At 44.3% G+C, this 27,944-nt stretch overlaps 1 protein-coding gene across 1 annotated transcript in view; it reads right to left on the bottom strand.

Moving 5' to 3' along the window:
* Positions 1–27,944, bottom strand: part of LOC111263176 (protein tolkin) — a 111,821-nt gene that overhangs the window by 4,715 nt on the left and 79,162 nt on the right. Inside the window, exons 17-21 of the mRNA XM_022838049.2 lie at positions 27,769–27,829; positions 14,980–15,170; positions 14,389–14,454; positions 13,910–14,123; positions 829–993 (exon numbers count right to left, since the gene is read on the bottom strand). Coding sequence (XP_022693784.1) covers positions 829–993; positions 13,910–14,123; positions 14,389–14,454; positions 14,980–15,170; positions 27,769–27,829 — 697 coding nt within the window. The remainder of the gene's footprint in view (positions 1–828; positions 994–13,909; positions 14,124–14,388; positions 14,455–14,979; positions 15,171–27,768; positions 27,830–27,944) is intronic.

Raw genomic sequence — 27,944 nt, 5'->3', positions numbered from 1 at the left:
ATGATAGAGGCGCCAGCAGCAACAGCATCTGTAGCGGGACGATACATAACGATGTGGCAGTCGATACGAAGATATGATGAGGTACATGGAGTATTTTGCAGCAGAGGCAAGTGAGAAGAACGAGTATTTGCCAGCGACATTTACAACATCTTCTTCGCAACTGCTACGGCCGTGTTCAGTTGAAAACGGTTAAAATTATCATACGGCCGTTATCCATTCGAAAGGTACGGTCGCACAATGAAGTATAAGTAAGTAGGCGAGTAAAAAGAAACGTAAAAAAACAAGCCATATTTGATATGCTTTTGCCTCTGGCTTCAAGACTGCATAATTGTTAAGATGATTTCACTCACGAAAAAACCTCGAACGTTTGACATTTTACTGGAAGCAAAATCGCGTATTGACCGTGCAAAGAAATCGGTTTCAAGAACTTGAAACCATGCAACATCTGCCAAAAATATTTTGGTATCAGATGCAACTCGTGCGTAACGTAAAAGATAGCCGATACTTCCTATTTTTTATATTTTGGGCATCCCTTAAAAAGGAAGGTAAAGAACGCGTAGCGACATTTGCTAGGTCGACCCTCCTCATAATCAGAGTCGTCGACAGGGTGTTAGGTTTACTATATTTCTTTTAAGAGAATCGTACTTAGACAGTCTGTTGATTAAGCAGTTTTCAAGGATTACCCTTGTTTTCTTGCCTGCTGATTAGAGATATATGAATACCTATCACGTTTCGTTACTTACAAGCTTAAAAGCTTGCAATTTTAGACGTAGCTTACATTAGCTGACCTAAACTCTACACAATGGTATATAGCCATCAGTCACTTGCCTTCCAGTTCAAAAGCCATAAATTGCAATCGAACAAAACCGGTACCGCCTTCGGCCTCCAAAAGCCAATCGCAATCCGCGCCGTTATTATAGTCCTGGTCGCCATATTTGACGTGTGAATAGATATGTTGGACACCTGCTCGAGCCTGAAGTCGTCCACCACATACTGTAACAGCCAGCAATTATAGTTCATTTAATTATTACATAAGCATGGTTGAAAGCAAAAAACGTTTCAAGTATTCGATGAATATACCTAAGAGATGCGTCTAACGCTCATATAAAAGCTACTGGCACAGATTTCATCTTTGAACCTTAAAAAACTCGGATATATTTTGGATCTATTGGGTGATAACAATTCCTGTAACTGAAATAAGCTTAGTATTGAAGGCTGAATAACAGCTCACATTTAACCTAAGCAGCATGTGAGCTATTAAAAAATTAACGCGGACAATCTTGTCAGTCAACGATATCAATACTATTTAGTGTGCTTGACTATCTTGCTTTGGAGTAAAACCAAGCATTCCCACTAAATAGCACCAACATCACTGGTACACGGTGGTAGCGCTTCATCGTATGATCGATATGTGCCCGAAAAGGTTTGGTCGTTTTCACACAGCCCACAGACGAAGTGGTTGTTTGCTTGTCTGAATCTGCCTCTCTGTCTTTCCAATTACCCTTTTTTGTCTATTTATTGCCTATCAGTGCCAACGACCGTGTTCTACTCCTTGCCTATCCCAGGCGTCAGTGGATGGGTCCACTTACCGCAGAAGTTAGTCTAATATCGGTAGCAATGATAGCGGGACTCGACCGCCTAACAACAACAGTTACAGTAGTGGAAGCACGAGAATCTCAGTGGTCCAATTCTTAGCGGGAGTCCAGCAGGTTGCTCGGCTGCTCGCACACTGCTGTTCCTCCGCGAACTGCTGAGCCGCTGTTACCACTACCATTGTCGCCGTTACTGCCGCTGCTGTTGCTAATGGTGGCCGTTCATGCGAAGATCTGCGGTGGAACACACAATGCTCCCAAGACGTCATGTGTCATCATCCACGGGCAAACTTCGCTTTTTGTGTCTGCCCAGTAGCGAACGTCCTGCAGCCCCGTTCCATCCCGGCGACTCAGCCGCCAATCTTTCTACGGCTCCTGCTGCCTCTACCGCAGTTCCTACGCGTTATTGATGCTGAAGCCGCTTGGGTCCTCCCTCACGTACTCCTCCGCTCTGGCCCTTTACAGCCAATGCGGCAATACGTCGTTCTCTTCCTGCTCTCTTCAGTTACGGGAGATCTTTTTTCTTTTCGTTTGAGGAGGACTAACACATCTTCGGGGTTCGAGACACCTGCGTTCGCCTCAAGCATGTATCCTTTTTTTACTTTTGCCTTTGCTCACACTGAGCAATACTCCCTGGCAGGTATTCACAAGTCTTGCCAGCCGTCGGAGGAAACGTCAAACCGAAAAGCCCGAGCCGACCACACCGACCGTTATCAAAGTTGCTTAGCCACCAGAGAGCAACAGGGCTTTCCGCAAACCCCATCGGCGCCAGTACCATTACGTTCTCCACTTCCTGATGTTCTACTGCTACTTCGAGGCAGGCAGGCGGATGTCTTGGATCTTACTATTGCAGCGCCATGGAGGCTTCCGTCTGCTCTATCTGAGCCGACTTTTGCTGGCAGTCGGCGACTGCCACTGGCCCGCATTTATCCGCGAAATACTGAGTGGTCCTTATTTCATCGCTCGTTGAACTTCAGTTCTCCGGAGAGCGAATCATAGTGTAAACTGAGGAAGCGGACGGGTAAGCGTCGAAACTTCGCTTCCTTTACAGGATTGCTAGGGTGGGTTGTGTTTCTTTTCTTCCACCGATTTCGCCTCCCCTCGCATAATGTTCGTATCGGTTTCTGCTAGCGTTAGCGTGGCTTCAAAATACAGAAGGAGAAGCAACAGACTGAGGCATGTGCATAGTGCGCCGTCTCTTCATGTTATATGTTACAGCTTGCTGCACTGAGGGCTGTAGGTAACCGTCTGCGGCAACGCTAGCCGTCGCTACAGCGGGCAGAACTGGCATCTCTAGTAGCGCAGGCACGTTTGTGCCACATTTGGCAAATCGCATAATTTACATTCAGCAAATAACCAACCAGTCACCTAGGCAGCCAACCAGTCAAATCTCCGGAGCCTTTCCTGCGTATCTACTCCACGTTTCGGCTAGAGTAAGTGCAGCTGTTAGGTGATGCGAGCGCTGCAAGCGTGTTCATGTGCATGATTATATACGTGCGGACGGGGTACGTATGTCTGTTCCTGTGTCCTGTGAGGGTCTACGTAGCCAGGACAGGCTGGTAGCCCGGCAGGCGGGTCGAAGCAACCACTAGAAAACGAAAGAACAAACAGGCAGACGAGGTCTCATAAGCTACAAAAAACAGATGTTGGATCATTTTCAAATGCCGTCTCCTTTAGCACCAGCAACAACGGACGTATATACCTTTGCTCGTTTTCCATCTACCTAGGCGCTCACTGCTGCTACTGCCGCCGCCATAACAAAAAACTATTGCCGGTATTCCCAATATGGAACCTCACTGATGAAAATTCACTCAGTTGAGGAAACGGGAGGGAAGGCTAGATTCAAAAGTGGCCGCCCACAGAAAACAGCAAGAAACTTCAACAGTCTTCGGAATAGGAACCGAAATGGGGCAGCCATTGAAAACACTTGGCCGTTTTCGGGCTGTCAGGGACTCAGGCTCAAATCGTCCTTTCGGCCCATACACGACATACCTATTCTTCACAGTCAGATCAAGGTAGGGCAGAGAAAATAAGAGGAACGCAAGCGATCCCGAAGCCAAATAATCAACTGTGAGCAAAAGGTAAAAGATTTTTCTGAAAAAATCGCCTACACGCTACAGTTGATGGCTATGTAAATTTCGTATTTCCCTTAGTCAGCATAGTATTGGTAACTTCTTATCAGATCTACATAAATTATTAAGTTGGCTATTACTTATGACGAAGGGTCCAAAATGCTCGTTTTGACTAGTCTAGATACCCAAGTTTACGAAGAAAATATTAGGGAGCGCTCGTTCAACGTTATATGTCAGTTATTTCTACTATTTTGTACAACAATTATTTGAATAATACGTTCGATGAAGTAATAACGGTGATAACGAGCTATCCCAACTACTCTATTCATAGATGAAAGAGTTCTGCTTCTATTTAGGCGTAATTGATTCGAAAACTTCGAGTCTTGTCCAAAAAGTACGATGTACGCGGCATGACGTGCGCGCCATTATTGATCTACTGAGAAGCATTAAACTGCTGCTTACAAAGGCTTAATCTGGAACAATCTTATCGAAAGGCTTGCGAAATCTGTGATCCTTTAGAAGTAGACTCATTTCAAAGTACGTGAGCGTGAGAATTGGTTTCTATTGAAAATTTTGTCGTCTATTTCACTTAAATAACTTCATGGAATTCAGTTCAAAAGTGAGCTCGAATCCCTTGAGCGAGGTCACCTACCGAAACAGACCTCTTCATCCTCAAAATACTCGTATCGAATCAAGTGCGAACTGCACTTGTATCATTTGTGTTTGCTTAAAGAAGGACTTCTAGGACAGGCAGATATGCCTTTGCAAAGGGCTCTGTCGGTTCTGCGACAGCTCTGTGAGCATGATGTGCCATACCTCTGTACAGTCTAACACTGACTATCGGATTAAGTAGCTTACGCCAGTGTTAAACGGAAGTATAGCGCTGGGAAGAGTTGCTTTTCTACGCGGCAACTCACAGTCAGTAACAGAAAAACGATATGAGCGTGATGTTCTTTCTGCTTTGTAATATCAAAGCAAAGATGTGTCATCTTTTAGTTATTTTCGAAATCGCCGATGAAACATATCTTCTTTGAACTTGAAAAGAGCTGATCCTGGTTGTACAAGAAGTAATAGCTCGCTTTTTCTAACCTCTAGAATACCAAACGTCGTACTCAAAATTGAAAGGAACAGGGAAACGTGTGCTCAGCTGAAAACACACTATACGCTTGATATTGGCGACAGGTTCTGCCCAGCAAGGAGCTACAAGCTGGCTTTATATCGTGTCGAAAGGTCTTAGTTACCTGCTGTTCCTGATTTCCGTATCGCACATTCGAGAGAACGAAGTACTATAATAGAACCAAGAATAGTACGACCTACTTAACCTTCTCATAATATTAGGAGAATGGACGTAAACGCATCCTGATAACTGTTGGTAGATTTAAATACTGGTAAACAATGTAACGACGGTATTCGCAGCCTATGCTACGCAGCAGTGATGCGTAACGCTGACGTTGATTTCTTGAGAAAATAATTTCATCAATAATTTGAGGGAAACGTGTGAAATGAGAATTGTAACCGCCCTAATAGTTCGGTATCCCTGATGTGGATGCTATCAATGTAAAGCTCATGCGTTTCACCACCGTGTGAAGCGAAATAGTTGCGTGAGAAATCACGCTATGAGCTTCATAAAAATGATTAGGTATTCCATAAGAGGGATTGTAAATTATGCCCATCAGAAACGATGATGATGATGATATCCAGTGCATATATTGACCTTTTTTTTTTAAACACCTAGGAGTGTCGCGTCAAGTCGTTTTAGATATTTTCAGAATATTTCTTCCTATTCGCTGATAAATCTAAGCGGAACGTGCGTGTGAGGAAATCTGCATCTGGTGATTAGTGTGGTCTCTGCGACAAGTGAAGTTAGCTGGAAGGGAAAGGTAACAGGGCACCGATGTCCGGGAACCAGTGGGCATATGCAGCCGATTCGAGCGGCTTGTGCCCAGTGTCTGTAAGCATCGATTCATCGACAGTAAAAGGGATGGAAGTGCTGTCACAACCTGACGACATGAATACAGGCGGAACGGCGGACTGGGAAGGAGGAACGTCCGCCTCCCAACATTCGCCATGTTAAAAACATACTATTATCATCTAAAGACGAGTACCATAGTATCAACACTGCGCTATTCGCTAGTCAACGTTGGCTACTAACGACGCTACGGGTATTCCAGTGGTCCGCGTTCTGATTAAGCAACGAACTTACTTATTGCCCTTATCCACGAAGAAATCAACAGCTCATGATCAAGCGTAAAGGGAATGAATGCGACACATTACTCAGGTCCATTTCGTTGTCCTTTCAGTTCAAAGGATCTGCTTGACGCTGTCAACTCCGATATTTTCCCGCTCGCAGTAAATCTTACGACAGCTTCTTTGACTGCTATTTTGTCTAGCTATGGCCCTGATCGAACCTGATGCTGGGTGTATTGCTCTATATATAAGCACAAGCTCGTCGTCAAAATCTCAATGTACAAGTACACATGATGACCCAAAAAAATCACTCTAGCAAGTTTCAAATAACTAAGTGTGTTGAATAATTATCAGTACCCATGTGCGTTCAGAGCAGCACATATATTGAGAATCACACCCTTTGCATAGAGTTTAAACGAAATGTCTACTGGAAGATACAACAATAAACCTCCCGTAGGTATTTTCTCGTAGGTATATTAATAACATTATGAATTTTTAGAATGCTTTACTTCGTCGTCTAAATTTTACGATCGTTTTAACTCAAGATAACATTATGCAGATAAGCAAACGATACGGCCATAATTTAAAAACGGGCCTAACTGAAGCCGCGAAACAGAGTGACCTTAAAATGGCCTCGAACGTTGTCAACTCTGCCACAGGAAGAGACAATCCCAGCGATTTATCGATATCGGTCTTCTTGTTTAACGAAAGAGGCTTAATTAAATCTCCAATTGAATTTAGACTCTGTAGCCACCAGTAGACTCTATACCACAAACAAAGTATGTGATTAATATATAGTAATGTAATGAAATGATAAAATAGGATATGTGTGGGACTATATATTCGAAGCTTCTATCTGCTTTTACTAGCCATTATTACCATATTACTAGTTATATTGGGCGATAATATACAGAGGAACAGCATAGTCACACGAAAACGACCGAATGGGAACAATAGTGTGTATAGTAGGACAACATTTGTCAATACAGAATATGGTATCAATTATAGTAGAGAACAGTTTCACTGTTTGGCCTGAGTGGTTCGCAAAACGTCTTCGCCGTTGCCAGTCAGAAGCGGCACCAACGCGATACCGTTTCACTTTGAAGCGTTACGATTAAAAATTGTTTTTGTTCCTCTGTAATCCTTCCGAGCAGTATTTGTTTTGAACGAGGCGAATAAATTTACCTGTTGAGACGTTCAATATAGGACGTCACCGACGGTTTCGCTTTTAAGTTTATATACATTTACATATAATCTATACGTTAGCTGTGTTTAGCAGCAACGAAAGGACGTTAACAATAAATAACGCCACTGTCGCCTTACACTTTGACTTTAGGTTGTTCTTGAAAGACTACTATTAGCGTAGCAAGAGTGCATAAAGATAAAGCCATTCTTCTTCAAAGACTTTTTAAAAAAACGCACGTCTCCTCACTATTTCCTGTTCTCCAAATGCCTATGAGCCGTATTCACTTTGCCCATACGGTGGCACTGTGAATTTACCTCAGAAGACTGCCGTGTCAGCTCGAAATAGAGGATAGACGACGTTACACGAACGCTTCTCGATTTCCATTTGAGCTGTTAGGACCAGCTGTGCTTTCTCAGACAGCACTGGAGACTGTGCTGTTGGTAACGCTTGGCAATGTTGCAAGTCGATGGCGAGTTAGTACTGCCGGGACGTATTATTGTGCCGCTTTATCCTATCGGGTTAGCTGGGCGCCTTTCTAGAATGCCTTACCCGAAGTCAAGGTTTTCTCCGAAAGCGGGTGACAAATGGCCATCTTTATTAAGAGGCATTGCCAATCGACCCTTGTCCGTAAGCAGTAGCAGGGGACAAGGCGAACAAAGGACTATCTGTTAACTACGATAGGAGCTGCAACAGGGGACCGGCAGATAGAAGGTCTCAACGCGCCTCAGTACACCAACATGAGGCATTTCAGGTTAGAGGACAGGCACTGGGCCTTCGATGAGGAAGACGAACACGAAGCAGCGAACGATAATGGCAGAAGTAGACGTAGTCCACAATAATCTAGGACTGCGGTAGCAAAATAATGAGCCGTGTGTGTATGTGTGTAGAAGACACCGTTTGCGTAGCATGCAGACGAAGCCACACATAATTGTTTTGCTGCCGACAGGTGTCATAAGGGACTCTTAGCTAGATAAAAGTAACCGCTTGTTACATGAATGCCATCTAACAAGGCCAGCAAGTCAGCCAATGAATTCCTACATCGTTGGCGAAGTTTTACCCACATCTGTAGCTAGCCTTTGCTCGTAATTACTCTTCGTCACGAAAAGAAGCCGAGTGCGGCTCGCACTTTGCTCGACTAGGCCGACGAAATAGGTATGCTGCAGGCGAACATAACATGGCGGTTTGTCAATTTGAGGGCCTAGTTCCTGATTGAAGCGAACTCCACAGCAGTGAGAAAAGCAAAGGACAACCGTTAGAAGGGTCGAAAAGTGGACAGAGTGGTGGCGGTGGATGACTTGCAGATGGAATACTTCCTTTCAGAATCTTAATCAGAGTCAAGCCCGACAGATTGGAGCCGGTTTCCTTTTAAAACATCGATAAATCCCTATAACTAGTAGTCTCACTTAGCATAGAGTTGCCTGGTGTCCCCCGGGGTGAAGGTCAGATTTCTTCTGGAACGTAAGAGGATAGGGCACGATGAACTAATCCGAAGAGGGTTCGAGAAGTTCCTTTCTAAGAATTTACTGCTTTATCGATGGATGCTGTCCCACTCAACAATAGATTACGCTGTTTCTTTTCCATCCTACGTTCCGCCCTTGCCTTTTTCTTCCACCAAGCTAACCTTTTTGGCTCCAAGGCGCTTCCCTGACCCTGAAAAGCTCATTAGCTCGGGTTGCATTTGAAAGAAAACTACTGGTGTTTCTGTTGCTGACCCTAGCCACTCCAACGAAACCCACCACATTCCGTTCTGGCCGGGCAGGTAGGTGTGTCTGTTTCCTGCCTGTTTCGTAACTCCTTCTTTTCCTTTTCCTCCTGCTCCTGACCTTAATACTGGCGCCGCCGTCGCCATCTACCAAACTGGCAGAGTCGCCGAATAAAAGAAAAGAGGAAAGCAGAACAGCTTCACTAAAGAGGTTGTCTGATCCTGGAGAGCCCGGAAGAATGTTCGGGACACAAGTAGAGCCCACGGGCTGGTTCGACGGGCAAAAAGGCGTGCAAAAGCGACTCGAGGTGGCAGCAGCAGCAGCATCAACCGGGCAATGGGTTACGCTGGTAACAGCAGTAGCCGAAGGGACGGAATTACGGTGAGCAGGTGGTCTTTTGGTTGCTAACGACCTGGCTGAAGGGACAAGGGAATAAACTAGGAAAGTGCAGCTCAGCTAACCTGACAAGAGTACAGCTGCTAGTCTTTGCCGAGTAACATTAGTAAGTCAAAGAGAGCTTACCCGACTGACGGCCGCTCTCAAGATGCAGCGGAGGGGATGACACGGGACAGACCAGATCGGTCCGCTGAACTCCGGACCGGTGCGCTAAACAACAGTCAAGAGTTACAAAAGACTTCATATATTTGCACTGCATCTCAGTGATTCTAAGTCAGCTTAAACGTAGCGACCTGTAGGTATTGCGTGTCACCACAATGACAACGAACGGAGCGGGGTGAGGCAGCAACTAAAATAGCCTGAGTTTTAGCGCCGCAGAGAAACTGTTCTTCTTAAGCAAACAGCAAGGCGAAAAGGAACAGAAATGATGTGCAATATATGATGGCGAGTCAATGTACACTTCCCAGTCTGACATACAGAAACGTTTTTTGAACATTTGAACAAAGGCAAAAACGAACGAGAGGCAGCAGAAGGGGAAAGGAAAAAAGTGTACGAGAAAATGTACGAAATACGTGTATTCCAGCACAGAGCAAGAGAACGACGTTGCCACAAACGATTTTCAAGCATTCGATTTTCGCACGATTGACAGTGACGTATTCAGCAACAGCAAAAGCATTTTGTCTGAAAGCCTCTCGTCCGTCGGTAGCAGCAGAAATGAAAAGACTCACCCTGTATATATGACGAGTGGCCAAGACTGGCTGCGGTCTATTCGCATGCTGCCTCTTAACATTGCCTAACGCGTCTAGCACGCGATGACGACAGACACCATTCAAGCTAGCTGTCATACCACCATTTCTGTTGGGGTTTGCTTGATTACAACCACTCCAATCCAAATGGCGTATCGCATATAGAACGATGATAGCAATGACCAGTAGCAAGAAATGGTAAGACCGTAAGCGTGGTAAGACCGATTGTAAGTTCGGCATGGCGTGTGCTCGCCGACCCGGCAGGCAGGTAATGTGTAACCCACACCCGACGACCGCCGTACTTCTAGCCTTCCTGCTTTGGTTGCAAAGCACAAAGCACACTCAGCCGGGATAGCAGTAGGAGGAAGAGCCAACGGCTGGCCGGTCGCCAGTGTTTGTGGTGACGCCCAAGAAAGAGGCGCTTGGGAATGCAAAGAAGGTCCTGTCGCACACTGCGCAGCAACGGCTGAAAAAGCGGTGAGTGGAATGGCCGAACCGTAACATAAGAGGCGCGAAGAAGTGCAGATGGAGGTGGCTTAGAGTGTGCCATTGACACATACGGAAAGGAATTGCGTAACAAGCAGAGGTTGGAAGCTGGCGCTTGCCACAGACCGGCTCCCGTCGGCCTCCGTTGCGGTTGCGCACACATGCACACATGCGCACACGCAAATACGAATATGCCGGCATGAGAGCAAAGAAGAGAGAGAAGGAGTTACGCATATTTTTCGGAACTGCGCCGCTCCTGGAGTACTGGCCCGAACCGAGGCGATGGGTTCTGACTGACTAAGTGACTGTTCTCTGTACACTTGACGGCGAAGACGGCCACGGCAATGGAAGCTATCCTAGCAGCGATGGAAAGGCGACCCTGCACACTTCTTGGGAGAAAGGCGGTCGAATTGCCTCTTCCTCGAATTTTTTGAGATAACGCTACCGGACCAGGCCTGTCTGCGTTTCCCATTCCCTTGTCACGTGCTCATTCTTCGCCGCTCAGTGAAAGCTACAACTATGTCCTCGACCCAGTTCTTCTTGTCGCCTCTGCATTGGGCAGGGTTAACGTTACCACAGAAAGTCATAATCGGTTGGGGTGGGCTGGGGCAGCTAGTTGTTTGGGGAGCAGCAAAGCATGAAGGATGGGAACATTGTTATATTATCATACGTTGCAGTGTGCAGACGTTGGCGGCGTCGAAATCGCCCTGGCTAACCGAATTAAGCCCGACACTCAACCTTACTACAGGCAGCGTGTTCGACTTAGCGTTGCCGGCCTCGTCGTTGATATCATCCTTTTTCTCTCTCTTTTTCTATGATCATTCCCGAACCAGCGAGCCCCAACTAACGGAACTGATTCAAACGTCGGCTTTGAGGAGAGCCCTTGATGAGAATAGGACTTGAGAAAAGGGGAGATAGAGCCTTAACCTATGGTCTGCACCTTTTCGTACCCTAGAAAACCTATACCAATGGAGTATTCAAACAATAATGCTCGAAGAAACGATTAGATAGCAGGGTCGCACCGAATATTCCAATGTCGATGCCAACCAAAAAAACTTACGATCGAACAAGACTCCCCTTGCGGCGGAAGAGATTGAGGATAATAGTGTGCCCATAAGGGTGTTGGCCCCAAATATGTGAGAAAATGTGTATGCCGATCTGCATCTGTTCGCGGGCTTGCATGTGGACCAGTGCGTGTCGCTACTTCTATAGCGATGGAAGCAAAAGCCTCACTTTCTACCAGAGGCCAGCAAGAACCTTTTCTTCGAAAGGTCATTGAATCGACGAAAGCGCTTTAGCGAGTGTGTCACGGGCTTAACACGCGCCAATCAGCGTTCACATTACCCACAGACAGTTTCTCAGCCTGCTTCCTCTATGTAGACCTTTGCGCCACATAGAAGTCTGCCTACTAACAGAAAGAAGAAGCCAGCTTTGGAAATGAATCAACTGCTACCGCCGCTACTGCTGGCTGCTAGTGCTCCAATGACAGCTCATACATGAGCCAGTAGATTCAAGATCGGAAAAGCGAAGGAGAAGCTAAATCTTGAAGCTGATCGTTTCACCGATCGGGTGAACTCCGCAGGAATCGGCGGAGCGTCGCCACAAACGTTACTTCTTATTACAGCCAGGCAAGAAACTAAAACAGTCAAAAAAGAAGTAGACTCTAAACCAGTACCCATTCGATTTTAGATTTACAGATAGGGCAAGATATATTATCTAACGAAGCCTTGTCCACCAGCTCCCGTAAGAGGAAACATTCCTCCACAGGATCACTGTGGCAGAGTTAGTTAAACTACATCTTCTGACCATGGGTCAGAAGCCTGCTGGAACCTCGCACGAGACTTTCCATGGGTTGAAAAGTCTACGCTACTTTAAGCCGTATGAAAATTGTATTCGTTAACATTTTTCCACTTTGTTACATTGTAATGGATACCCTGAGAAGCAGTACGTCACATAGCCCTTTATTTACCATAAGCGTCTTATGGAACGCTTCTGCGACGACCGACGGCTAGAACTGTTTTCCTTCAGTAATATATAATCCTGCAGAATTTTATACGTTTTCCAAACAAAACGATATCGAAAACGTATTTCTATTCTGCCCACTTTATCGTTTCAGCTTATTGTTGCGGTCCTAGCTTATTAGTATATTATCTACGTAGATTAATCGTCACTATTAAACGCTACAAATTAGAAAAAAGGATCTATTTCATAAGTCTTCGCATAGTTTAAATTATACACAAATAACAAATTGCCTATCAGGGTATACATCTTTGACAAACGAGCAAAGTTACTGGCGCGTGGCTATTCTAGTAAATAGTTAATTGACTCAGACTTTCGCTCAGCACACTATTAAAAGCTAGAGGTCTTTCAGGGTTGTAGGATAGGATATGTGGACCCATATCAACAAGCGCGGGTTGAAGTAGGCTAAAAAAGAGATTCGCTTCCCTAGGCTGGTGGCTCGAGTTCAGCAACTGGCCGGTCGAGGGTTGACGACATGGCCCCGTTGTAGGCCTGGGGTTATTGGCGCTGGGGCGATCGCCACAACTGCGCTCAGTTGAGCGGCGGAAATGGCGTAGGCAGCTTAGATAGACTGTTAGCAAGTGTCCAAAAAGAAAGGCAACCTAGAGCACGAAGGATGCCAGCACAGGGACGATGGTAGAAAAGAAGGTGGCGAGTCTTATAGAGAAATAAATAACAACGGGGAAGGAACATCGCGGGTTATAACCCGTAGCGAGTTGTGTTCGTCCTTAGCACCACCAGGGACTGTTTACCGACCGGTAAATTTTAGCCCGATAGCCGCATTAGCCAAAAGCAATTCGAGTCTCATATACTTCTAACGCTCTGAAAGTTAGTAATTTAGAGGATCAGCTGTAAAACGAGTTTTTTCGTTCACTTACGAGGTCGTTAGGCCTATTATTCGATTAAATGGGCGATTTTATAAGTGATATGAGTAAATCTCTAGAAAAAATGTTTTGCTACCAATATAGTTTTTATCTTGCAGCTAATAATAATTTAGAATGAACTGAAACATGAAGGATCAGACAAAACCATCAGCAGTACTTTGATCACTCTTTCCTATTGACTATGAGTTAATGTTATTATTTGTGAGACACAGATACACTCAAAAATGTGTGGTATGTCCACTTACACACGACGTCCGTCCGCGCACTACTTTTACTATCCGAGATCACCGATCTACGATACGACTTTATATAGAAGTAGTATTTTACCAAACTACCTTCAAGACAATAGAAGGTATCAGACGTCGAAGCTGAATCCGCTTTGCCAGCGCTAAAGAACTAATAGAAGGTCATTAAAACATGACGTAGATATAGTTTAATCTATTCAGAAACTGTTAAATCAATGAAATCTAACATAAGTCTATATATTCTTTGGCCGATTGAATTGAAACAGGGTTTCGGTTGCCAAGCTCATTTTGTAGGAATATGTAGAGGATTTTCAAAGTTCCTCGTTGCCGATTCTCAAGTACGTAGAGCCTTTACATAACGATAATTAAACGAATTCTGTGTATCTCCATTACCTGTTGAATGTCGTGCTTTGAAGCCTTTTCGGCTGACAGACGCGTCCGACTTAAAGACGAGATACATCTTGTTGTTCGATGAAAGTAGCGGATGTGGCGCTCGCGCTCCACAGAAAATGCCCAATGAACTCGAATCGGTATTCTCTCCGTCATACACTGACAAACTATCGTAGGAACACTCCTGGTGTGGCTCCAATTCGAAGTCATCAAAGACCTGCAAACGACGACAGTAACAACGACAGAGGGAACATTCGACGACAAATAACACTGCTGCATGATAACTTAAAAGACCCAAATGCTGGAGACGCAAGCGGAAGCCTGTTTTTTTGCTTTCATATAATTCATAAATTTTCACTGCACCACGACACTTGTCTTAATGCGGTTAGACTAAAGTACAAATGCGTCGCTGCCCTGTAAACGTAACAAAAAACAGGTTTTTCCTTCCATAGCTGTGGACGCTACAATAGTCGACAGCTTACCAGCTTCAGACGGTGTCCTGGAGTTGTCGAGAAAAGCCAGGCGCATTCCTTCTTAGAAGGATATTCCTATATGGTTGGGAAGAGCGACGAAATAACAGCGGTAAGTGAAAGCGGATCTGGTCGACACGATTATATCGCTCATATGTTCGCCACTCACTCCAATTAAATATCGTATAAAACTCAATAAATAGCGGCTCCTTTCATAATATGGACATAAGTATCGCAGAAGTAATACATGATATAATTTGAGCCGGCGCATTTTTCTTTACCAAGATTGTTTTCCATTAATTAGTTGACTACTGAAACCTTTCCATAAAACGTGATAGAAAAGCGTCAAACGTAGACAAAAACCACTTGTCTTCGTAAATGCTTGTGTGGATGACACGAAGCAGGAACAATTCTCCGATCTGGCTGTGTTATACTCCAGAAGGCGTAAGTCCTTTCTTCTACACGACCAACTTAAACTCCAAGAAATCGGGCCATGGAAAGAAAATTGTCTATATATGTGTTCTATAGTGCTATCAAGTAAGGCGGTTTTTTCCCGATGAGAAAAGAAGCACTTTCAAAATAAGTTAGCCTTAATTAACTTACGAGGGGATAGTTTGGCGAGGTAATTTCACCGCCTTGTTGTGAATGCACGTGGTGCATGCAGGTGCCTTCTTTGCAGTCGCGACCATTTGGATGGAGTACAAAACCATTGAAGCAGGCGCACTGAAATGAACCAATCGTGTTCCGACATATATGCTGACAGCCTCCATTATTCGTTGAACACTCGTCCTTGTCTATTTTAGCGGACATCCGACCGTCGAGCCATCGAGAACGTTTCACCAGGAACAAAAATAACATGTAAGATGTGTGTATGGGCAGCAGCAATGAAGACTAAATAAACCAGTAATAAAGTTGCTACGTAATACGTTTTACTAGGCGTTAATCAATTACTAAGTGAACTAGATGATAATTAATGCACGTGGAAGTTTATTATATTACTATTACGTTTTATGTATATATATATATATATATATATTATTACATATTTACTGCAATAATATTATTAGAAGTTGCTAGTTTTGAAGATTTGTAAAAAGTATCATATTTTATAGTAGCAGTAACACTGATATATGGCTAGCAGTCTTCTTATACTTTCGTTATAGCGAGGTGCATGAAAATTGGAAACGAGATGGCTAGACTCAGCCGAAGAACAGCGCACTATTTAGATCGATCTATTAGACATTGAATGAATAGTAGACATAATCTTGCATTTTAATATTGCCGCTGATGATCTGTGTTCGTCATACGGACAAGCCGCACAACTTTGATTCAATCCAATACGAAACATATAGGCTTTTCCGCCTATACATGTAGTTATGGCTTAAATAAATCGACCACTCACGTATATATATATTTAACTGGCATAACGTATAAAACATATTTATATATCTACGAAATATCTAGCTATTTAAGTAATTAGTCCCATTGTTCTATAGATATTTTACCTTGTTACCGGATTTCGAAGATTTCAATGTGCAGAACAAAAATAAATATGCTCGTGTGCCTGTGTAAACTGTGAGCCAACAGTGCTCCAAAATTCAACTAAATTTAATACGCACCGAATACTTATTTTGTGTTTCTTCCCAATCCTCCTGCACCCCCCAAATACATCTCTCCTTGACACCTTTTTCGCAAGGCCACTTGCTTCACATGAAAGTGCGTTTTGCGTAAACGAGTATTAGTAAACCCTAGGTAAAGCGAAGAAAGGGCATGGCGGGAGCCAACAGGGGTAACAGAGGTACAGTTATGGGTGCAGTGAGTACGGGTCACCGGAGCATACTGGTCTGGGTCTCGCTCTGGCGTTTCTTCACTAGCGCCACAGAGTTCCCCAGGCAAAAGAGGAGTTATTTGGGAAGAGACCCTCTGTGAGACTGGCGGAAAGGCGTCCTTTGATAGCGGGTGGAACCCATTACAATGCAACAGGTAGCTGCGCTACATGCAGTTCTCTGTTTATACACACACCGGGAAACACCAAAGAAAAGGAAATGGAACTTGAAGCATCTCAACATCGCAGAGAAACGTCTATGGAGGAAGTGAGTTCTAAACATCATTATAAATCCATTGTGTACACAGAAGTTACAGCAGTGTAGGCGGACTGACCCGCGGGGTCCAGCAAGCTTGGTTCGATGACCGGGCTGGCTAGAAAGAAAGAGTGGTACTGAGGCAGAAGTGCATAGAGGTTACGACGAATAGGGTAAGACAGATCGCGATTGAAAGGGCACACCGGAAAAATGAGAACATGATAATAAACATGAGGGAACGATAACGAAAACGACGTTAAAAGCAATGCGGATGTAACCGCTTAAGCACAATGAGTTTTTCATTATAAACCATAGTGGCAACACTATAATGAAGTTAACGTGCATTGCTAGTGGTTACCTATAAGAAACGTTAACTAACTTTTTCTTACTTTTCCACTTGGCCCTCATTTCGTGCATCCTTTTTTTGCCTTTTATCCCACTCCTTTTTTCTTAATACAGTTATTCTTTATGAGTTGTCAGTCCGCATGTGCGATTTTTGATCCTGTTTCCCCCAGGATAAGGATTTTAGCCATGTTTTTTGTCAAAAGTGGCTTATGATCTTCTTTTTTTTGGCTTTCGGGTCATGTGGTTCAAGCTGTACGTACACCGCTGTGAGCTTTTATACAGGCGACTCCCATGTAACGCCGTGGTTATACTCACTTTATGTTCACTTTAAGTTATACGGACATAAATGGGTAAGTTTAATACCCCAACTCGGGCTCAGGTACAAGACAATACCTGTCTTTGTCAGGACTACAATACAGTCATCCAAGTTGCTCAATACGATAAAATTATAGGACTGTGTATTATATGATAGCGGATCATTAGACTGGTGAGCCCCGCGGGCCGGTACGTCTTCATCAATTTGCCATATATTCGACATATTTACGATAATGTGTTACAATACTGATCCAAAGCACCGCAAGTAATTTACGTTCTACCGAGATCATTATATAACCTAATATATATATATATATATATATATATATATATATATACTATAGCTACGGTTATATTCTCAAGAGGCAGTGCGTAAAACTATTCAGACCATTTCCTCATTCAAAATGTTTGCCCTGCATTAAAATTGTTACTATCTCAAACTAATTAATGTCCTTGTTAATGTTGCAAATAATAAGATACTCGTCGTATAGGCGAGCAAGATACGTATGTGTATATTTCTACATGTATCGCCTATGCTAGATTCATTCAAAATTTTGCAAGAATAGAATCTGACTGTTGAGATATCGACATTTTTTTAACATCCATGATTGAGTCATTGCTGGAAAACAATTTTATAATATTCTTACGTCTTTTTTTCTCTAGAAGTTATTATTTGGTCGTCGCCTGGTTTAGCATTTCGTCTCGTAAAAGCCAGCTTGTCGAAGATTCTTCGAAATTTTAAAAAATAGGGTAAACACGAAAGATGCACTTCAATCCAGGAAGAGGAGGATAAGTTCACGGTCTCTAGCTTAAAAGAAATGAAGGAGCATCAACGTTCGATTTGCAGACCTGTGTAACTCCATTGGCGGCCTTTCGTATTGCCTAACCTTCTCTACCTCAGACTCCCCCAGTAGTTCGCTTAGGCCCCATTCTCTGCGTTCTACCCATCAGTGAGTTCACTTCCGCTGCCTAATGATAGCGCCATGGAACCAGCGAATTGAAGACATGCAATGCGTTAGCCAGACAAGTTCGTTTTAGTCCCTTTTCTTGGTGGTTGTTTACAGATCTCATACCCATAGACGCCATTATCTCTGTTGTAGTGTTGATAATGTCGTTGTCATTATTACTGCTGCTGTTATTACCGTTACGATTTTGGCCATTTCGTCATCTTTTTGTAAAACGTACGCTTTTTCAGTTCCATTTTGTTGCTGCTGGTGATGCTGGTGCTTCTGCTAATGATAGTGTTGTCGTTTATTGGAATTCTATTCTCTGTCTTTCACTCGTTTGGGATACTCTACGCTTTTTCGCGCTCTTTCCTAAAAAATACAGATAGGGCCAGATCAGCCCAAACATGATAGAAACTTTCTGCCCCCAACCCTAGACTGCCGACCGAACCAGCTACTGCCGCATACACGCTCACCCTAGCCAGGCATCCACAGCCACAATTTTGTTCTGCCTTCTCCTCATCTCAAGCAGGTGACAAGGCAGCACCTCGTCTGTGGGTGCTGACTTGCAGTGTGATTACTCGATGATGTGCCCTAGCCCGAACGGATGAAAGACTGATCGACCCCGGAAAATTCCTTGGTTCTAGTCCTGTGGCCCGCGTATTTTCTCCTAACCCCCACAGATTGTTTTGCTCCACTCCACATTGCACCTTACCTCCCCATACCGCAAACGTCTTCGCAAGGTACCTCATCGCCGCATTACGTTAGAGAACCCTGCTTGCAGTATAACATTCAGGAGAAAGAACGCTGCTGAAAATAGAGACGAATTCTGTGAGAGAGAAACAAGACAACGAGAGAAACGAGGATCAAACAAGCTGGTAATGGACGACACCATATGGGATACCATCAGATTGGATAGTACCAGACATCTCCATTTGAATGAGCTGTGGAAGGCTCTGTACCACCAGACCCCATGTCGACGGGACGACAGGAAGGCGGGTGACAGCAGTCGGACCGCTTCAGGCGTCGGTGAACCGGTACGGTTCCTGCAAGCTATTCGTCGGCCTTCTCAACAGCCGCTTCCACTCAAATTCCACACACACCGACAACACATGTAATACGCTTATACCGAGAGGGATTAACAAACGCAAAGCCGCTATACTGTACTAACAACAGTATCAACAGTGAGACAGGCAAACAGCGAGCATTACTTCCCAGTTATAGCAGTTCATGCTTCGACTTTGGAAACCCTACATTGGGTTTCGATTTTCGCTGGCCATTGGGGAGTTACGGCAAAGCAATGCTTTGCCTAGTTAACACCGCTCTCTTACTACGTCAGAATGATTTTTTTTATCTGTTTGAATCAATCTGAAATATCGCATTAAGCAAGCTACCATATAGAAAAACACATCCTATTTCACTGTAGTGGACTGCCTGCTGGCTTGACAAAGGGGAGGCAAAGGATACATCTGTTTCATGGTGCCAACGTGCCACTATGCGAGGTGCCTCTGCGGTTCTTTTCAACTTTCTTGTGTCACAACATTTTCAGCACATTTACAATTAAAGAGTGTGTTTATCATCCATCAATTACTTTTTGGGCGGTCAGATTCAACAGCGTCGCCTGAATTACTCGTGCCCATATTAGTTGCCACGTAAGAAATCCTACTATTATTAGCATTATTATCAACAATCATGCGAGACAACAGGCGGTGATAAAACGAAAAGGATACATCGTATTTGTGGACATATATTACGTACTGTTGGCAAATATAACAATCCTATATATATATATACTGTTATATATATATATATATATATATATATATATATATATAACAGTAATCGTACTATACCCGGTCATGTGAGTTTGTTTGAATTTTATCGTTCATTTGCCAACTGCATGAGAGGCAACAAATCAAAGTTGGCTGTCCTGCCGTCCCGCTGCTGTACGACTGGGTGTCCGCTGTTTGACCGTTGATTTGGCTTCTTCGCACCTCTTCCCGCGAATTAGGGGTTTTGTTTTGTGAGCTTAGTATGTCTACTACAGGATGTCAGTGCCTAGCCTGGCTGTCTGACGGACTGGCACCGACTGCCTGTCTCATGGTTTGGCCAGGGAAAGCGATATAACGCAAGTGGTAAGTGGACAGGGTTGGCAAACAGGGAGTGCGGGCAGTTCCACCCTCAAAACTCATAACCATAGAAGAATGTAGGCCGGTGTCTGTAGTAGTAATAGTAGTAGTAGCGGTGACTTGCAGGAGGGAATATGATAGCCATACGGAGCCCAACGTCCGGAGACCTAACGGTAAGGCCGACGATGCAGGGCATGAGATATATGCCCAGGAAGCACGCCATACGTCACACATGCGCGGCCGTCCATAAGCGAATGACCATGGACGGAACAGCAAGGGCCTAGCTTAACAACACCGACCAGCCGGAGCCCGCCAGGGATCCTCACAAATACCGTTGGCTGTACGACACTTTGCTTGCCACGGCAAAAGTCTGTGTAGCTTAGAGCAATGGCCGACTTTCTTCCTCTTCTCGCTACTTCGGTATCTTCGCAAAGCACACGAGGTAGCAAAAGTCCTCGCAGTGCCTGCTGTCACCGCTTGCCGTACTCTATAAGCGGCCTCTGCGTACGTACGGTCTATGTAGTGCGAGCGACCAGCCCACATCAGCTCATCAGTAGCGAAAGGGAAAAAGCGCCAGAGAGGATAGGAACACCATTTTTTTGGTGACTCTCACCGTTTTAGCACTGTCTGTTTCTTCTTTTCTATCTCTTTATTTGTTTTCTGCTCGCAGCCTATTCCGACATAGCATGGCGTTCCATAAGCCGCAGTTCGAAGTCATTGCCATGCTTCAGCTGTCCTTTGACCAGCGTATCACACAAAAGGGTTGCTGCTTATCATTGTAGCTGGCGAGTCTGCTCACGCGTCTTGCTTATACAACGCACACGAATACCAAGTCCGAAAAAGGCTCAGATGTTTGGCTGCATGATGACGTGGGGGCAGGCAAAGCGGGAGACAGAGACTGGAGAGGGATGACTGGAATTTCTGGGCAGGAGGCGGCTATGGGGTGACGACTTGCATATATATGATCATGCTTCGATTTAACATAGGGTAGTGGGAAAACGTGCCAACAAAATAGGATCGCATTTCCCGCTGCGCCGCACAAAATGCCTAGTCAGCTGGCTGAGCTCAAGCTAGCTCGATATGAGCCGAATAAGCCCTGCGTCTTTTATGACCTATCCCGTTTCCCCTTCATTGCTTCGTACAGTCTCCCAGCACCACTATTACACGCACCCGACGTTTATACGCTAACGTGTATAGCACAACTAAAGGTGCTGGTTTGAATTTGGCGCCATATCCAATCAGGCGAACGGACCAATGTAGGAGTGCGCCAAATGCCTTATCATCTCGATCAATTGCTGCGGCAGCAGCAGCAGCAGCGATAAAACAGCGGCGACAGTAATGGAATTTAACCGTGTAGGCAAGACGGCCAACGACTGCGAATAGCTAGTTCATGGAGGGCTCGCGAAAAGCTCAAAGCGAATTTGGTGTTATCTCAGAAATCGGGCAGTCATGCTGGGACCATTTACAGCAAAAGTCTGGGAAAAGTACTTAAGAAGGGTTATGTGACCAATGCATTTTCACTGATTTGTGACTGAGTCGACTGAGAACAACTAAAAATGGAAAAAAGCGACAGAAGCAGACGCATTGGGGCCGAAGACTTCGTACATACAAAAGGGTAAACGGCAAGCAAGTGCGTATCGCAGGGTCCTTGCGGTTCAGTCAAGCGGAAGGTCCTCGGTCGGCAGAATGAAACGCGACGCTCCTCGGCCGAATAGCTAAGTAAACGTTTATCCTGAACCCCCGTATTTGTTTTCGAGAAATAACAAGATCAGGCATCGGTTCTTGTAATACAGAAAACGGTATTTCTGAAACTCGTACGGAATATATATGTATGTGTGAGTGCGTGTATGTGTTTGTGATACGTACAATGGCGTAAGCAGCTTGCGTTGGTTTTCGACAGAGAAGGCTTAAGGGTGGAGAAATGAAAAAAAAAAAAAAAAAAGAAAAATATCGACGCGAAACGACTGAATTGAACCCAATGGCTTCACTAGCGGATCTTGACCGTGCAATTGAGCGAACCGGAAGAGATTTACACACGTACGGTCGAGCCGTGCTGGGTTGAGTACCGATAACTAGGTGCGCTAGGAGGACGGCTACTGGTGCCGCAGCACATGTTTCTGTTTCTGCTATCGATGTTGGAAGTGCTAGTTCTACGATCGTGTTGATGAGAATGGAACCCACGGAAGTGCCGTGCTGGATCGGCTGCGTCCAACCGCGTCAGCTTCGCCGCTGTCAATAGCAATGCTTGCAGCAGGATAGGACACTGCCGTCGTCTAGCGTCTATTGTTTCGCCGTAAAGATTCGTACGAGCTAGACTGAGGCAAAAACATTGATCGGGGGGACCAAGCATGTCAGTGGGACTGGTCAGCCGACGAAAAAGCGTTAAGTGATCGATGAGAGCCTTGCCATGTTGGCTGGCAGCCAGCCAATGATACCATGACGATCACGATGAAGGGATGGCGAAGAACGATGAAAAAGGAGCTGAGCAAGCTGCTACAGAAAGATTCCTTCGTTTACGAAAACGTTACAAGTTAATTTTGTTGTTACTATGGCGTCCATAATGACATGATAATAATAACCGCTACGACAATAGGCAGTCGCATAAGCAACGTTTAATAAGTGTATAAGAGGCTGCTGACACGGTTTTTTGGACGCCTAAATTGTACCCGATCTGCATAAAAGAAGTATTTTGATGTCGCTATAGGTGTCTTGTTGTTTGAGAAGCGAAGAATAATCGCCGCGAGTTTTCATAGTTTGATTTTTACATTTATTAAACATATATTAATAATTAGCATCAATGGCGATGCCGGAACTAGTTCTAGAGAACTCTATTTGCGAGAAAGAAGGGCGAAGAGAGTGAGAGGAGCAGCGAACTAAAAACAATCCTTCTCTAGGCTTTTAACTAATCGCACGGCCGAAACACACAAACGCCATTTTACGATGCAGGACGTTTTACGTATCGTTTTCACGAATATACCAACCTTTTCTCGGTAAGGAACACTCGGACCACATAAAAGTGATGTCTCGATTAAACCGAATCAGCTTGGCTTTTTGCCTTATAACTCAAATATAACAACGTGTAAGCCTTAAATATAGGTAGCGGATTCAAGAAAACCCTACTAATGCTTAAACAGAACCATTTCATAGGTTTGGCCAAAGCGAGACCTATCTACTTTGACAGGAAGTTACCGTTGACAGCTTCTTTTAAACAACCGTGCGTAAATATCGCGCTATCAAAATATGTCGTGGCACAGCTACTCAGAACATCGTTGAATGCTTCAGTTGGTCGAAGCACCCACTGCAAACTCCCAGCTATCTATAATTTTTCAACTTGTACTTAACACGGCTACATTTTATTGCTGTATGGTATGTTATGCTTTTTTTTGTGAGTAAACTTTCTATAACAGACATGTCCTTAATAAAACTTTTGACTTTACTTCCAAACGCGTAACTGTGCCTTCCGTTTTCCCGTCGGTGGACCAGGGCACTATACTCATAGCGTGTCGAATGGGAGTTTAGCTATGTTTGACTCAGCTATGTAGTAATGAAATACGGCGGCCCGTGTGGGCCAAGTGGATAACGTTACACGGCTTCTACATAATCTATTGTGAAGCATAGTGTCGTGCCTGAAAGAGCTGCCGTTATGTGTGTTTGATGTGCTGGCGTTCGATGAGGCCTCGTTTCGCTATGCGTCTTTGGCTTTACTGTAGCATACGTCGAGAATGAAGAGAACTGAACAACAGATGAAGCGTAGAAATGAAAAGTTGCGAAGCAAGTTGGCAATTGTTGAGGGTTGAATTCACTAGCAGAGTTTGTTTGGGAGAGCCTCTTCTGATTTAAAACATCAGTAGGACCAGAATCTCTATTTCGCATCCAAACGGAGGCGGGGGGCCACAACGGAACGGCAACGGGCGCCGGGTGCAAACGATGGGATGGTCTATGCGTGTGTCCAGCAGTAGTTCTAACAATAGGGAGCTGAAGGCCAGCCGTCGTGCGGCCCGTGGCGTAAGCGCCTGCGACGAATAAAGTGGGAATAATTATCACGTCAGGCGCAGACACCACTATCACCGTTATTAATGCTGTTAAATGATTGCTTTTGCCGGCGAAACGGGGTAGGAACGTAGTTTGTGTGGGCTTACTCCAAATAGTTTTGCAGGGTAAAACCGAACACAAGAGAGACAGTACGCTCTACATATAAACAGAACATGCATGTACACAATGGTGCTTATGACGCTAACAGACTCGATATAAGGTTATAGTAAATGAGGGAGTGAACCGATATAGTGTAGCAAGAATTGATTCATAATTGTAGGCTAGCAAACTTATTTATTAATTATATTTATATACTAGCGCTAATTAGCAGGGTTACATGAAATTTAGATATTCCAAGCTTCCGTATTGGTGCTATTCGATTCTCATCTTACATAAGTTGACGGGCTTGGTTCGTAGTTACCTAGATTTTACTTACGGCAAATGGTAAAATATAACCTTGCAACATTATATTGCAAGCACTTAATACCTGCAATACATTACAATAACGCGCACATGGTGTCGTTTCATAAGCGTACACTTATTACCGGGTGGCTTTCTCCCAAAAAATGACCACGCATTACATTGGTAACGTGGTCAGATTAAATTTTTTTGTGTTTCATTATCTGATCGTCAATCATCCAGGTATACAGCTGCATCGATCGTATTAATTGACTCTTTTTGTTGTAGCACTTTGCCCCTCCCGGCAACCTGCATGAATAAAGAGCTCCGAATCCTCTTCTCGGACCAATGATATCTATTCCTAGCATGCTACCATAGTTTAAGTTTATTAACGTCCTGGTGATCCGCTTCGTTTGGCTGGTATCTTTCAGGATTTTGCACTAATCTGTATTTAGTATATGTAGGCCGCCTCAATCCGATTGTGCCAAAAAACGTTTTTTTTTTTTTATTAGCCAGCCAGCAAAAAACAACTAATTGTAAACAAGCAGCGTTAACCGATTAATACAGGTTATGTGACCCAACAGAGCAGACGCCCATCGACATTATAAGAAAAAAATTTTGCTCAACCTCACTTTTACAGTTAAATACTTTCGAATATTAACGCTGTTTTTTGCCATGTCATGTCCCAAACAGGTGTCTGCCGACTCGCACAGAATTGACTTCTTCAATCTGTCCTTTCTCTAAAGGCATTCAAGCTAACCCGAACCCCCCTGTAGGGGTTAAGCGAACAGATACTTCTAATGTAAGTACAGTTGCGTTTGGCAATGTTCCTTCGATAAACGTCTTAAAGTCGAAAAGATGTTATGAGACGCTCGCTGATGATGACAATAGCCGTTGTCCTGTACTGAAGTGACTCATTATTGCGACCACGCTGACGCCTGGGTACGAGAACTCCTATACGAGGTCTATGTTATGCTTGTTGATTACTGTTGTTACTGCTAGTGTTCTTACCCTCAAGTGCTTATGTTGTTCTTAAAACTGTTACTAGTTCTGTTCATCCCGCACAGCATTAGTCAGCCCGACATGAACGTCTTAGAGAACAAAGTTTTAGCCAAAATTTATTACACAGCAGCAGCAGCAGTAGTAGCAGCAGGAAGAGGAAGGCAAGTTTCCGCCGGAAAGTTTCGTACAAAAAATACCTGATTTCCACCACCGCTTTCTATTAGTCGATCCGTCATGTTCTGACGATCTTGCACCTAAGCGGTTCCCTGTAGCTCTCTTGCGGAAGACCGGGCAAAAAACGGGCGGGATGCAAAAAAAAAAAAGAAAAAAAAAGAGGGGAAAAAACAGCAAATTGATGGCAAAAAGCGATATTAGCGTATTACTGCTATTCCCCGTTTGTTGAAAACCGTAGTTGCACCGTTCAACATTAGAAGGTTGCTATTTCCCATACTCACTTCGTTCCTTGCCGAACAGCTGTGCCTTAATCAGCCAATGGCTACATAGATGACAGTTCGGAGAAACCCTCTACTGCACCGTAGGAGATAAGTAACAAGTATGGGCAACAGTCACTCGCTTGTGATACGCATACACGTCATCGTCGTCTTGTATACTGTGAGCTGAGCCGTTGGTCGTAGCTATTACGGTTCATGTACGACTTAAATTTACTTCGATGATGAGGCTTACGCTTTCCATGCCCTGTAACCTTCTTGGACACCGCAACCGTTCTGGATGTCTATTCCATCATTCTCTGCGTTATTTAGTAGGGTCCGTTAGGTTAGCCAGCTATTGAAGTTGGGTCGCTTTCTAATCCAGTGGGAATCTCCACAGTCTTTTGTAGCTTCGTGTGCCACTCTCAAGGGAAAATAGCGGGGGAGGAAGGCACAGGAGAGATGGCTCTGTCGTCCTGGTCGCTTGTGCTTCGACCTACCGAAAGACCGTTGGACAACCTGGTCCTCGTCTAGTTTCTGTAGCCAGCCAGACCAATCGGCCAGTAGGGCAGCTGTCAGAGTGACTGCTACGGCTCAGGCGATACATTCACGGATGGTAGCATATCGGAAGCCGTACAGGAAGTAAGTCGCATTGCGCATCTCTAGCTGGCTTCCAAGCAGCTATGTTAGCTTTGCTGACGAATCAGGATGGGGACGTAGGCCCATACGTCCGTTCGTTGATTCGGAGCCTCCTGCCGGCTCGCGCCCGGTGATAGCGCAGGCGGTCAGTTGAAGCTTCCGCCAATATTGTAATATCTCTACTGTCAGCATGCACGCAAGATGTATTGCGCACATATATAAAAATGCACACACTCTGTTTGTACGAAAGACTGAGTGCAATTTGTGAAACGTATGTTGCAAGCGCGCCTCTAAGGTCGCAGGTTTATCGAATATTCGTGCTCGCAAGCTGTCCGGCTGCAGTTTTGTCTCCTGATTATTATAGTAGTTTAATACATTTATTAATGTATAGGTATAGACAGTAATCTGTGCGTCGTGAACCCGTAACGATTACACAAATAAGCTATCAGAATACTGACTGTACTGACAATCGATCATGATTCATTCTTAATAAAATTGCTATTGATCGACTTCCGTTTTGACCGTCATACTTCTTAGACGTATCATGCTCAGATTAACACTACAGCATAAATTCGTCAAGCAGTCGTGAGCAGTTATAAGAGTGACCGCCTAGAATCTGAACTGGCAACATATTCTCCACACCCGGAAGTCATGCTATAGCGCAAGTGCACTTGGCCTTACCGAAACTCCGCATTTTGCCCTAGCACCACTCTGTAAGTTGCTTCGGCGACCCTTAATAATATCTCAAAGTGAATGAACAGAGCAGTCTTTACTAGGAATGGCCAAGTTGGTTTCAAGCTTTTTTGATAAGGCTTAAAGACAAGGGAAACTGACGTTCAGCGGGAACGTCTACTTATTCCCCATCACCTCCCGCACCGGACCCGAAACTTGTTTATTAATGAAGCCTAGACGTTGTCAGTTCAAGCAGCTTGACGGCAACGACCTCCTCTATATTCGCGTCTGTGCAGTGTCATCCACTATCAAACGTAACAAAATTTTATCGTAAACCTACAGCATAAGCTGTAGAGACTGATTCTCGATAGAAAAGAGCTTGTCTGTTAGAATTCAGTACACTTACCCGTAAAGAAGACCGCCGCGAAACCGCTCTTCTGCACAGAGTTGTCTGAGTTGAATTCAACCTGAAAGTAAATAAATAGCTTCATTTATATATATATATATATATTCAAACATTTTTTACTTAAGTTTACCTAATAGTGACATATGATATAAAACAAATTCTCTCATAAATGCAGT

The sequence above is a fragment of the Varroa jacobsoni genome, unplaced genomic scaffold, assembly GCF_002532875.2.
Source record: "Varroa jacobsoni isolate VJ856 unplaced genomic scaffold, vjacob_1.0 scaffold_740, whole genome shotgun sequence".
In the NCBI taxonomy this organism is placed as follows: Eukaryota; Metazoa; Arthropoda; class Arachnida; order Mesostigmata; family Varroidae; genus Varroa; species Varroa jacobsoni.
The sequence above is the reverse complement of the archived record's forward strand: the minus strand, read 5'-3'. Positions and strand labels throughout refer to the sequence as shown.